At 55.9% G+C, this 13,382-nt stretch overlaps 1 protein-coding gene across 3 annotated transcripts; it reads right to left on the bottom strand.

Moving 5' to 3' along the window:
- Nucleotides 1-1,584: 1,584 nt before the first annotated feature.
- SPINDOC (spindlin interactor and repressor of chromatin binding) lies at nucleotides 1,585-13,305 on the bottom strand. 3 transcript variants are annotated; one of them, XR_003972453.1, is made up of 7 exons: nucleotides 13,148-13,305; nucleotides 9,339-9,668; nucleotides 9,090-9,239; nucleotides 8,689-8,826; nucleotides 8,324-8,524; nucleotides 6,571-6,788; nucleotides 2,294-2,375 (listed from the first exon to the last, which is right to left on the bottom strand). XR_003972453.1 is itself a non-coding variant. In XM_030333113.1 (6 exons), exons 1-6 carry the CDS (start codon nucleotides 13,272-13,274, stop codon nucleotides 2,164-2,166), a joined length of 1,158 nt encoding a protein of 385 aa, XP_030188973.1. In that variant the 5' UTR covers nucleotides 13,275-13,305; the 3' UTR covers nucleotides 1,585-2,163. The 3 variants fall into 3 exon arrangements, 1 of the variants encoding a protein (XP_030188973.1); XR_003972454.1 differs by having other exon boundaries at nucleotides 6,571-6,782; XM_030333113.1 differs by lacking the exon at nucleotides 6,571-6,788 and having other exon boundaries at nucleotides 1,585-2,375.
- Between the last annotated feature and the right edge of the window lie 77 nt (nucleotides 13,306-13,382).

The raw sequence follows: 13,382 nt of genomic DNA, 5'->3' as shown, positions 1-13,382 counted from the left end.
GTCACAAGACAACCATGCCACCCACAGTCACCATGGCCGCAACCCTGTGCAGGGAGCCATACTCCAGGGATCAGCTTGCAGTGGGAAAATGTCGCATAGGAAGACACACCAAGAGGGCACTTGACAAACATTTATTGAGCACCTACTATGTGCGAGGCCCCTAAGCAGGGCCTTGGGAAAACAAAGTCAATGCAACCTAGTCCCTGCCCGGAAGGAGCTCACAGTCTACTGGGCTGGCCATCAATCACATCAACAGCAGCAAAGGTGCATTTAACTTCAGGAGTTTACAGCGAGCTTTTATACGTTTTTTTCAGTTGTAAACACCCAGCAACACAGCCACGTGGACTTAAAAGCACACTGGCATAAATGTGAACACAGTCACGAGATTGGAAGGGTGGGAAATCACCTGCAGTAATTCACATTGGTGTTTCAAAGCCCGATTTTCAACACTACTGTTACCCCCTGTGAAGTCCGACGGAAGTTTTACCGATTTGCAGAAACAGTGGTGGAGATGCAGCGGGGGATTCTGTGGCCCACCTGACCTCATGCATCGGGGAAGCCACCTGGGACACAAGATGTTCTGAACCTCTGCCCGCTGCCTTTTTTCTACAACGTGCCATGCCACACCCGCGCCTTCTAATCCCTCCCAACCGGGCATTCCTCTCCCAAGCTTGTCAAAGAAAAGGACCGCATCCCAGGAAGCAACCACGCTGTGAGATCGCTCACGCCTGGTCCACGCGTGGGGTGACACCAGCTCGGAGGAGCACACAGCATATACCCAGGTCCTTCCTGGCTGGTCTCAAAAGCTGGCTGGGTCAGTGTTATAGGGGAACAAGGCGTCTAGAGTCCTACCTATGCCCTACCTCTCCCCCAATGCACAGTATTTATCAGGAGCAGAAAAGTAGTCTCCGTACAGAGGATAGACTATCCCGTTCCTCCATTTGCCTCTGGATTCTAAATGTGGCAGTGGGGTTTGGGGTCTGAGACAGAGCTCCCCAAGCTCCTTTTCAGAGCCCATGTCACCCAAGGGGAGAAAAATACCCCACATGGATTTGGCCTGTGATGCTGGTTTAGGAGGATAAGGAATCTGGTGAAGAAGCCCCAAATGGACCGTCTCTTGGTCCAGGGAATGGGGAAACCAGGCAGAGGAGGGAGTTTAATTAAGCCAATGAGAGGGCAGTTTGGAGCATCATGGGGCAGGGGAGGGGAGGCATCTCTCTCCCCTGCGGGCACAACCATTTCACTTCAGAAAGGTCAGGTTATGTCTCAGCTCCTAAGGTGTAAGCGCCACTGAGCCCCTCTCCGCACCTCCATAGGCTCTCTTAGAGGCTTACCAAGTGAGTCAGAAGGTACAAAATGTTAAAGGTGTTTCTGACCCCATCTCAAGGGCGGGGGGGGGGGGGGGGGGGGGGGGGGCAAGGTGTCCCTCTGACTGGCACCAAGTCAGCCCCAGTCCTCCAAAGCCCTGGCCTGGCCCTGCTCTGCCCTCCCACCCAGGACCCTCTTTCAGCCCTCCTGCTCCTCAAGGTCGCTCCAGGAGGCTGAATACCCCCCTTCCCCCAATGACGGCCCAGACGGAACTCTCTTAATAAAAAAAAATAATTTATTGTCAACAAAGGAGATATATACAACAGGAAAACAGGTGAAAGAAGGGAGTGAACAAAAGCCCCCAGGTGGGCTGCTTGGGCCTCCTGCAGGGATGGAACGGGAAGAGGTAATGGAGGCCTCCTGGTTTAGGAGCCTGAACGGGTGGGGGAGGAGAGGCGTCCCCCGAGGTAGTGGGACTCAGTTCAAACCCCATCATGACCACCTCTTGTGTAAGGCACTGTGCCAAGGGAGAATGGTGGGGGCTGAGAGGGGGGACGGAGAGGTCTGGGTCAGCAAAAGGATTGGGGTAGGTGTTCTCCACAGGCCCAATGCCCTACCGCACGACTGCCCTCAGGCCAGCCTGCCCCTCTCAGGGCCCGGCCCCATGCCTTGCCGGGAGCGTCTGCCAATGCCCCCGAGTGACAGTGGATGCTGCCCCCCCACTTCCTGTCCTCCAGCCTGCCCTGGCACCCAGTTTTACTCTCTCCATCAGGTGGCCAAGCTGGGCAGCTCTGAGTGATAAGCCAAAGGGGGACCCTGCCTCTTCCCCCCCCCCCTCCCCAGGAAAGCAAGAACCTATACACCACTCCCTGCCTCTGGCTGCCCCCCGACAGCGGTGCTGGATTCCGACAGAACCGTAGGCCAGTTTGGGGTGTCACCTGCTCCCACACCCTTGGCGCCCTGGGGGTGCTTGGACCAGTCTTGCAGGAGGCTGACCGCCGGGGGCTCCTCCATCCGTACGCGGATAACCTGGAGATCCAGTGTCCCGCGAAGCCCCGGAGGGGGAGCTGGGCAGGGATGGGAGCAGAGAGCACACACAAGTCAGGGCCCTCCAGACCCCCACCACAAGGACGTCCCCTGAAGGCCTCTGCAAACCGCACCTCCATTTCCCCAGCCCAGAGCCTGGTATGAGGGGGAACCCTGAGGACAGTGAGAAGCTCCACTCTTGGTTCACCCAGGGACCACAAGCGACCGGAAAACGAGGTCACGGCTCCTTTGGCATAAGCCAGTCATGCCCCGTCGTAGGCTTCCTCCCTCGTGTATCCTGGTGCCCAGAGGCTCAGTGCTGTAGGCCTCGCTCAGCTCTTACCTTCAGTCGACTATCTCATCTAAAACTTCACTGGGCACCCTAGCCTCAGTGCTTCTGCCCCGTGTGGGCAGAGGGGATGCGAGTGGGGACCCGCAAACAGAGTAAGACACAGCTCTGCCCACCGAGGGGCTCTTGAATGGGTACGCAGGGTAAGGGGAGAGTCCTGGATGCACAGGCCTGGCTCAGCACCCCAGCTCTGCTTTGCAACGTTCACCAGGCTCATCCCCTCCCAAGAGTCAGCACCTACCACACAGGGATCAGGAATCGGGGGATTAGCGCTGGGGAGCAACCTCATAATAAGCAAAACCGGGCCCTCACCCAGGGGAGGGCAGGCTCCCCAGAGCTTTCGAGCAGCCACACGGGCACGTGCAGAAGTTACTTTACACTGAAAAGCAAAACAGAACATGCGGACTGTTGCAACGTCTGTTTTGAGACGCATCGGTTTGTGGTGTTTTTCCTAGGCTGTTTTTAGAGACTGGATTTAAAATGTGGCCGGGAAAACAGGCACAGTTTTGCTGCACAGTTTGCGGAGGATCAAAACCGCTTAACGGCTGCCAGGCCAGCGTGTTACACAATTGAGCAAACTCCGCTCTGCATTTGCATGAGCTCCCCTGTGTCTCTGACGAACTAGAAGCTCCTTGAGAGCAGGCTCAATCCCATTCATTTGTTCCTGAATTTAACTGCAGGTTCTCGAGCACCTGCGCTGTGCCCAGCACTGTTCCTGCTGCTAGAGCTCTGACAGTGCATGGAGCAGACCCAGTACCCTTCCTAGAATCGATGTTCCAGTGGCGGGGGCCGATAAATAAGATAAACAAATACAAGACGCACTGTGTTATGTATGGAAAGAAACAAAGCAAAGAAAAAATACATATACGTATGTATACCAGAGAAGGGGACAGGACAGCGTGGAGGGCCTTATACAGCGGGTATGTTAGCGGAAACGTACAAAGAGTGAGGAGTCAGCTATGTGGATAGCTGGGGAACAGCATTCCAGGCAGAAGGAAAAGTGAACGCAGGTGCCCTGCTGGCACATGCCTGCTGCTGTACAAAGTGGGCCGGAGAGGGTAGGAGAGGGGGGCGAGCATCGCTGGTCACCATGAGGACCCTGACTTTTTATCTGGAGTGGGACAGGAACAGCAGCGACAACATCCACCGTGGTTTTCATTAGGGACCCTGGCTACTTGTAAGAGATCAGACCACAGCGGGCAAAGACCAGAAGCTGGGAGGCCGGTGAGGTGGCTGTCAAGGAACCAGGCAAGAGATGGCTTGGACCACGGTAGCTGCAGTGGCGGGGGAGACAGGAAGGTGAATTCTGAACGGGTTTTGGAGGTGGGGCTAACGGGATTTGCTGACTGCTTGACGCGGAGCCTGGGAAACGGAAAAGGAGGACTCTTAAGGATTTATTTAGCCTGAGTAAAGTGCAGAATGGAGAAAGGGGAGAGAAGGCTGGGGGTGGGGGTAGAGGTGGGGCTTCAGTTTCGATATGCCAGTTTGACAGATCTTACAGACAACCACAGACATGTCACACGGGCCCCTGGATGAGAGGCTGGAAGCTAGGGGGAGAGCTGGGTGGGAGCTGTGAGCACGTGAACTTAGGCCTGGATTGCTCTGGAAGTAAGGCCCTGCCCCGTGGTTCAGGCATCTAGCTCCTCACTCGCCAAACACGTAAATAGCACCTAGATCCCGTGCTGGAAAATGGGGAGTTCATGGGAAATGAAACAGACACACTTCCTGACCTGAAGCAGCTCACATTCGACCAAGGGGAGGAAAGATAACCATCAGATCCATGTGCAGAAGAACAGGCAGGAGAAAGAGAACAGCGGGTGAGGCTGGAGGAAGACCCGGCCAGTTGCCCGGGACCCCAAGGGTGGAAGGCGGCTCTGGGAAGGAGTTATTAGGCAAGGTCACCATTACTGCCGCATCACGAAAGGTAAGGACAGAGAACTGACTGCTGGATTTTTTATCTTAGACAAGTCAACAGTGACCCCGCCAAGAGAGCAATTTCAGCATGAGATGGGAGAATGGAAATGGCTCCTGGAGAGACGAGAGCCAGTTAGTGTAGAAAATGCTCCCCAGCTTTGCTGAAATGGTTTGGGGACACATGGTGCAGGCGCTAGGGAGGAAAAAGAGGTCAGGAAGGGAAAAATCATAGCTTGGTATAGGCTGCTGGGTAAGATCTGGAGGAGAGGGAAAAACTGACGGTGGACAGGGAGGAGAGAGCAGCCAGCGGGGTGGGGGGGTGGGCGCAAGCAGTGGGTCCAGAGGGCTAGGCTGTTCCAGAAGCCGTTTAGTCCCAGCAGCAGAGTGAAGGCAGAGGATGCAGCTTGGATGCTGGAGGGGGATGGGCACAGGTGGAAACGCACACAGGCTGCCACTTACTAGGTGAGGGGCCCTGAGAGGGGCCTTACCTCCCCCCTGGCTGTTTCTTCTTCAAAATGGAAATCATAATACTGTACAGGGTGATTGTGGGAATTTAAAGAGATAACACACTAAGACGTTAACGAGTCTAGCACACAGTAAGAGCTCACTAACTTACGGACTTCTTAAAGCAATAGGATTAAGTACCAATTCTTTCTGGCAGCATGGAGGGCAGAGGTGAGGGTGGGTGGGGAGGGGAGCATCAGGAGAGGTGTGATGTCCTGCCAGAAATCACGCATGATTCGGGCTCCAGGGCCAAGAAAGAGCAGGTCAGGAGGATTGATTTATTAGTCCCCAGGGCCAAGCCGAGTCCCTTTTGCACTCCAAGCCCAGAACTGGTCCCCTTCTCTCCTGGGAAGCCCAAACCTCTCTGCTTCCCCAGCCTTGTTCTCCCCTCCACTCCCCCCCACCGATTTGTGCACGTGTGCATACCTGCACACGCCTTCTCCAGAGGGTGGGCCCAAGTCCTTTTCTCTCCTTTCTCATTAAGGTTTGTTTCTGAGCAGCGACTCTGAAAAGGTCACTGCCAAATGACCAGTAAAGGCAGGCACTGTCCACTCTTCTTTTGGTAAGTCTTTACTGAGGGCTTTCTTTACGCCAGGCGCGTTACTGGGTGCGGAGGATACAGCAGTGAACAAGGACCCTAACCCTTGCGAAGCTCACACACACACACTTTCTCCTTGGCCCAGCCTGGAAACGTCCTGGGCCCGGCCAAGGAATCCTAAAAGCCAGGTCTCCAGGTCTTACTCACATCGAACACTAGCAAGACAAAGACGCTCTTTTTCCCACAACTTGTGAGTGGGGTCTTTAAGGCTCACCTTCTCTCTTGGCTTGCACACGTCCCCACCCTCATCCTGCAAGGCCCTTGGAAAGTTCTAGAAAGTCTTCCCTGGCTTCAGATTTGTATCTATGAGCTCAGCTGACCTCACTACAACACCCTTTCCCCAATTTCGGATCTCTGACTTTCAAACTTTTAAAAAGTGGTAGCATCTTTACTCGGAATCTTCCAAGAACTTCGATACGTAACGCAACTCAAAGTGAAGACATTCTGGTGGAGGCCTTGCAGGTTTTTGAGAAATCTGCCCAAGCTTTGGGATCCGGAAACAGTCACACCATTACTCCGGAGTCTGTGCTCTCTGCACAGAACTACAGAGGGCACCCCACCATTCTTTACCTGCAGCGGCACTGCCTCCGACCTGTACCCCCGAAACAGAGAGTTAAGTTTCTTGGGTACAAGGGCTGCCTCACTCATGTCATTTTTCCACAGTGCTTCCCTCAGGGCTGGGCCGCAGGAACACCTGCCGCCGCGCTGCACAGCGTCTGCTGCGGGTTCCGGCCCCCTCCAACCTCCCTAGATCTCACCGCTGCCGAGAAAAACCCTCTCACAAAATTACTGAGCCCCAAGGCCTCGGAGACTTTGCCCGCACACCCCATATGAACCTGAGATCTCAGGGACTCCCTTCTCAGCTACTCACCACTCCAGATGGGTGGAATTTGGGCCCAGGGTATCCCAGGACTCAAAATGAAGGCTCCCTTTCGAGAATGAAACCAGAAGACCCGTTAAACAGTGGAAGCGGCCAGCCATTTAGAGCAGTGATCCACCGAAGAGAACGAGGAAGCTCGGGAAACGCTCAAGTCCAAGCAGAGCACACAGTCTCGGGGAGGCAGGACTGGAATGTGGCTCAAGCTGAAACTTGAGACAGTTAAAACCGTGATCTACGTGAAGGGGTGACGCCTGCCTCAAGATGAGAAAAAGCGGAACCCACTTTGGTAAAACATCACTAAGCGCAAATGCACGTGTGCACGCACTAAGCTTTTTGTAAAAGGTCTCGAGGATACAAGCTGATTAACAGCGGTCCCTGCGGGTGAGCGAGGTGGAGCAGAAGGGACACATTTGCATTGTTTTCTTTATGCAAAAAGTACACCTCCTTTTTGAAAGCCCTGCTCTGGGGAGCCCCCGGCACCTCGTGTGCTATCGTCCCCTGAGCTCTAACTCCGAATGCACACTTCAGACAGGCTGGGACGAGGGACTGTGTGTGCCGCTCAGTCACTCCTGTAAGAACCACTTCCTGAGCCTGAGATGTCTGGCTTGGAGAGACGAAGAGGAAGCAGGCTCGGCCTCTGCCCTCCTAGAATGCATTCCAGTCTAACCTGCATTCTGCCACCGCTCGGCTATGTGACCGCGGCGGGCAGAGGCTGCCCTAATCCCCAGGACCCGCGAATACGGTAAGTTATGTGGCGAGGGAGAATTAAGGCTATAAGTGGAATAAATGTTGCTATCAGCTGACTTGCAAATAAAGGGATTGTCCTGGATGATCTGGGTGGGCTTGATGTCATCACAAGGGTCCCCATGGGGGAGAGGGAGGCAGAAGAGACAGACCAAAGACGGAATCTTCAGAAGGACTCTACTGGTCGCCACTGGCTTTGAAGATGGAAGGAGAGCATAAGCCAAGGAATGCACACAGCTTCCGAGAAGCTGGGCAGGAAAAGAAAATGGACCCCCTCCCTCCCCACCAGGAGCCTCCAGAAAGGAACATGACCCTGCCGACATCCAGATTTTAGCTCAGTGAGACCCATTCCAGGCTTCTGACCTCTGGGACTAAAGAACAGTAAATTGTGTTCTTGTAAAAGTCACTAACGTCTGTGGTTAATGTGTTACAGCAGCCACAGGACACGAATACAAGGACCGAGGGAAGAAGGAACCGTCTCTCTGAGACTCAGCCTTTCTACACGAAACATACTTTTCCAAGGGCCAGATGAACCACACGCAAAACTTTCCGAAAATCGGTTGAACGTGACACAGACACGTGCGCTGACCATTAACATCGGGCAATTCGCTGACCTGCTGTCTCCACCGAGGTGCCTGCTGAGCTCACCACGGGTCCCTTCTCCTGTTCTAGTCCCACTCAGGCCCTCGCTCCACCAGGGCGAGGTGGGCACCTCAGGTTCCGGGTGGAATCAGCCTTAAGTGTGGTGATGGGTTTGGAAGCACTGGCCTAGCCCAACCTCACGACCAATTCCAGGATACTCCCCAGGAGCCAGCCGGGCAGCTCAGCTTTCCGGCCAGTCTCTGTCATTCAAATCTGCCTGCCTTTGGCCCCGTCTCTCAGGAGACCTGAGTGCTAACCACCTCTTCCCTAGACTCTGCTGCAGAGCAGCCTTGACGAGGCCAGACCCCAGGGACGTGCCTGTCTGACCCTCCCTCGTGGTCCCCTCGCAGGAGCTCACCTGGAGAGGGGCTTTCCGGCTGGGGAAGGCCCCCTTCAGCAGCTCTCCCCTCTTTGGGTGAGTCCTTGCTGTCTGAGGCCCTGAGCTGGGTGTGGGAGAAGAGCTGGAGGACGAAGCCAGGGGGGAAGCTGCCGTCGGTGAAGTGCCGGACCTCAGCGGGAGCCGCAAAAGTCTCCGTGGGGGAGTCGGGTGATGGGGGGTCTGAAAGGAAGCACAAGACGGAACTGTGGGTCTGAGCGGCCTATCGCTACTAAAGTCAGAATCCAAAGACCTGGACCCCACCGCCCCCCTCACCAGCTTGGCTTTCTTCTCGGAGCACCGTGGCCACAGCCCATGCCCGCACCCGCACTGGGCCTCCCCGTCACCTGGGTCAGGGTCTGGGTCCAGGTCCAAGTTTTTGGTCATGGGTCTGCCTCTTTTCTTTCTAACTGGCTCTTCCCCAGGAGGCTCCTTCCATCTCTGGCCACGGGGCTTCTTGTTTCCTGGCTCTGAGGCAGGGGCAGCTGTGGAACGAAAAGACTCCATACCTTTTAAAGGGGCTGCACTTCTCCCTCTGTTCCTTCCCTTGCCCCCCCCAACCAAAATAAAATAAAAGAAAAAAGAAAAGAAGGGGTCGCGCCTCTCCCTCTGTTCCTCCCCCCACCCCCGCGAAAAGAAAGAACAGAACAGAAAAGAACGGGCCGCGCCTGAGCCTCTCTCCACACGGAACACAGGGCGCATGCTCCCCTCTCCCCAGCTCAGCCATAAGGGCTTTCCAAAGACTGACCAGGAAACTCGAGGGGGCGGAGTCCCCTGGGCCGGCTCCTTTTCGGGAGAGATGGGTTGTCCTCAGAGTCCAGGAGGACAACAATCTCTGCTGGCATTTTGGCAGGGTCTGGGTCAGAGTCTGGGTCAGCTTCGACATCCTGGCCCAAGTCTGCAGGTGGCAGGTGGCAAACACCCAGTGAGCTCCGGGTGCTCCCAGAGTCCCGGCTTTTCCCTGTGTCCTCCACCCCTGACCCCCAGTTCCAACTACCCGAGGTGGGTGAAGAAGGCTGCTCAGCTCTGACGTCTTGCAAAAGGGCCACCCCCTCACTCCAGGCCTCCAGGATGTTGCTTTTCTCCGAAGGGCTCAGGTCCAGGGTGTGAGGGTGCTGCTCCAGAATGTGCATGCGCGCCGTGTCCGCGGAGGGGGACCGGATCTCGGCCCCACACACCATGCACAGTGCCCGCCCGCTGCCTCCTGGGCTGTTTCCCACCAGGAACTCCTGTTCCCAAGACACCTGCTGCCTGGGCTCCTCACAGCCGTCGCCGCCCGCCTCCAGCAGGTTGGGCCTAGGTGGTGGGGTCTTTTCCTGCTGGGCCACTGCAGGGGGAGAGGTGCCAGAGAGTGCTATCAGTAAAAGTGCCCATGGCCTGAAATACTCACAACATGATTCCCCAAACTTGGTGGAGCAGTGGGGGGTGGGGAGGGGAAGAACACTCCTCCCCAAAGTCTCTCTTTCTCCCTTCCCCTGCAGCCCGCGAGGCACTGACCGTATTAAACACAACCCGTGTGCCTTGGCATTCTGCTATCTCACTCTGGATCTTCTCTCAATCTGGTCTCGGACCACAGATTTTTCCAACAGGCTGTGTTCCCGCATGTCCTCGGCCTTGGCACAACTGTCCAGACCATCCTGACCAGTCTGACAAATTCTTCTACTTCCTTCACGGCCCTGCTCGAAAAGCTACTCTTGGGACTGTCTCCCGACCTCCCACCCCTGGCAGCTGGTTGTATCCGACCTGACTTCCAGGCCACTGTGCATCCTTTCTGGAGGACAAGATCGGTAAATGTCATCATCTTCTTGTCCCCACGGGGCCTGGCACAAAGGAGATGCTTGGTGAGCCTTCAAGTCGGTGAAGGACAGGCATCCCGTTTCTCTACCTTGGTGAGGCACCTTCAAAAGGCCATCCTATCCCGTCACGATCCCTTTCCAGAGCACCTGCAGGTGTGATCTCATTGGTCTGCCTCCCATCCACTCTTCGTGCACATGGACCACAAGCTCTGGCAGGGCAGAAACCGTCTGCACCTCGACCCACGTTAGCCTGGCAGCTCAGTGCTTCTGCGGAATCCTTGTGGTCTCTCCTGGCCGCACCTCTCTCTTACCTTCTCAGGTAAGATGGGATGGAACACAAACACGGGAGGCCCCAACACCTAGGGCCTGCATGTGAGCGGCGGCATTCGGTGTGGGTCTGAGAACTGGCCGGGACTCAGAAGATCCAGGTCCTATGTCCCACATGACTGTGAACGGGAGCCTTGACCTCTTGGTTGCCATCGGGCTCTTTCCCACCATTCCTCCAAAACAGCCCTCGTCAAGGTCATCAATGCTAAACCCAGCAGTTGGTTCTTAAGCTTCACCTTCGGACTCATCGCTTCTTCCATCTTGATTTTTGCCACTTGGCTTCCGGGCATCACCTCCGGTGGGTTCATCTCGTACTTCCCTGGGACTCTCTTCCAGTCACTTGTGCTGGTTCCTTCTCATCTTCTCAGGTGCCTGCTCGGCTCCTGCTTCTTTCAGGGCGCTGCTGAAGAACCGTCTTCTCATGAGGCCTTCTCTGCTCCCCGCAGGAAGCTGCCATCTGTCCGTCCCCCCCGCAACCCCCCCCCCCACCGAGCACTCCACTCCCCTTCACTCCTCAGCCCCCCATCACCTGGCCTAACACGTGTTTTACTTGTGCACTCTGTCTCCCCGCTGGACTGTAGGCTCCAGAACGGCATGACTTCTGATGGGTCACACCCGTATCTCCAGCATCAAGAACAGTGCTTGGCATGCAGACTCTTGATGGCGGCTCAGATCATGGTCTCACGGTTCACAGGAACGAGCCCTGGCTTGGGTTCTGTGCTGACAGCGCAGAGCCTGCTTGGGATTCTCTCCCTCTCTCGCTCTGCCCCTCCCCCGCTCTCTCTCAAAATAAATAAACGTTAAAAAACAAAAATGTGTGATGAGGGACTGACTCAGTCTCTAACCTGGAACCCCTGGAGAGCTCCCCAATTTGGTTAGTTCTCGGACCCCTTCTGTCTACCTCTTTCCCATTGTCTGCCTCCTGACGACTCTGGTATTTGTACCTCCAGAATCTAAACGCACGTTTTTGATGCCTATCTGACCACACCACTCGTGTGGCATCTCTAACTGACCTCGTTGAAACCGTAACTCGCTAGCTGCACGCGCCTGCGTCCTAGCCTTCCCGTCTCCGTGCGTGGGAGGCCCGTCCTTTCAGCTGCTCTGGCCAAAAACCTTGAATCCATCCTTTCTCCCTCTTACCCCAACTCTTTCAAAAAGCTTCTGCGTTCGGATGTTTACACTTAGGATTCCGTCTGCCTAAGATGCCTTCCCTCCAATTATCCGCAAGGTTCATTCCCTCTCTTCCTTTGGGCCTGTGCTCAAAATTCACTTTATTAGAGAAGCCTTTCCTGACCACTTGATATCCCAAATAAAACGCCCTCGCTCTCTTTTCTCCCCTCTTTGCTCTAGTGTTCTCTGAACCACTTATCTCCACCTGACACACGATGCATTTGTTTGTCCTTGGTCACTCATTTATATATACGTTCCAGGAAAAACGTTTCCTCTTTCTTTGCGGCCATTTTAGCATGCCCAGTCTAAAACCTGACTTACAGTAAGTGCCTGACAAAGACCTGTTGAATGAATTAACTTCTCCAGACTTCTTCCTCACCCCTAACAGTGGGGAATAGGGTGCTTCTTGCACGGTTGTCAGGACAACTGAGACACCCTGGCATCCAGCACTCAATAAATACTACCAAAAGCAAGGAAAGAACCTCTGTTCCATGCAAAGCTCTGAGAAGGGTAGTGATCTTTATTTCCCTGACTTGTTTTATAACTCTCCAGATTCCAAAAAGGAGAGACAGTGCAGGGAGACAGCACGCTCTGCTGAGGTTAAATGAATGGCCTTGCTCTCAATTCAATCTCCTTTGGGTACAGTACCCGCTTTGGGAACAGGTATCTGAGGATGAAGAGATATTTGCATTTTCATGAAAAAAAATTTTTTTTTTTTTTTTTTTTTGCATTTTCACGAATATTAAGTTTTCCAGGAAGATGGCCCTTTGTTTTCTAATGGTTTGCAAGATTCTGCGGACTAAAGAAACTGGGAAAGGGGGAGGGGAAACCAAGTGTTCCGAGATTGTTCCTCAAAGCCCCTCCCAAGGCCATCTCCTTCCTGCGTGGCTGAGGGTACCCCTCGAAAGCACGTCTTTCCCTAAACGGAGTAGGCTGTACACAATCTCATTCACCCCTCAAGCGCTAGAATCTGACACCTGTGGCTTACGCAAGTGGAAGGCCTGGGATGCAAGGGGGGTTGGGGGACCAGGAAAGCTTTCTGCGTAGACGGCCCTGAAAATCCTCCTCTTGGGGAGCGACATCCTCGGGATCTCTCCGGACACCAGGCTGCCGCGCCCAGCCTCCGGCCCGGAGGCCTCGCTGCCCCTCGGCCTAGAACACAGCCTGGCCCCCGCGTCTGCCTCTCTCCCCGCGGGGCGGGAGACCGCGGCCGCCGGTGCTGGGCCCGGGCGAGGGGGCGCTCGGGCACCGGAAGATCCGGAGCGCGCCGGGTGTGGATCGAAGGCTCCAGACCCTGGACGGGGGCGGGGGAGAGGGAATTCGGGGAGGCCCCAGATTCCAACCCCTGGAGGGGGCGGAGCGAGAGCTCGCCCGGGCCCCAGGCCGGAGGGGGAGGGGGCGCCCGGGTCCCAGGCCGGAGGGGGAGGGGGCGGCGGAACCCCTGACTGAGGAGGGGGAGGGGGCGCCCGGCCCGGGCTCGGGCCGCGGAAGCGGGGTCCCCTTCCATCCTCACCTCTGAGCATCGGCTCGGGCCGCGGAATTACGGCCACCACCATGGCCTCCTCCTCGTCCTCCCCTTCCTCGCATTTGAGCGTCACCTCGAAGCAGTCGAGCGCGGCGCCCTCGGCCTTCAGGGCCATGGTGCGGCCGGGAGGGGGTGGGAATCGCGGTGACCGGACGCCGGAGGCCGGGCGCGCAGCCAGGGGCCGCCTCCCGCTCCGCGCAGCCCCCTCCCCGCCGCCCGCCGC

This window comes from Lynx canadensis, chromosome D1 (genome assembly GCF_007474595.2).
Source record: "Lynx canadensis isolate LIC74 chromosome D1, mLynCan4.pri.v2, whole genome shotgun sequence".
In the NCBI taxonomy this organism is placed as follows: Eukaryota; Metazoa; Chordata; class Mammalia; order Carnivora; family Felidae; genus Lynx; species Lynx canadensis.
Note: the sequence above shows the minus strand (reverse complement) of the source record. Positions and strands in the feature narration are given on the sequence as shown.

Coding starts and splice junctions, on each gene's coding strand:
- SPINDOC (XM_030333113.1), bottom strand. CDS start 13,274: ATGGCCCTGAAGGCCGAGGGCGCCGCGCTCGACTGCTTCGAGGTGACG. Junction 8,827..9,089: donor CCGCCCCCTCGAGTTTCCTG/GTCAGTCTTTGG, acceptor TTCGTTCCACAG/CTGCCCCTGCCTCAGAGCCA. Junction 2,376..8,323: donor GCCGGAAAGCCCCTCTCCAG/GTGAGCTCCTGC, acceptor ATCCCTGCCCAG/CTCCCCCTCCGGGGCTTCGC.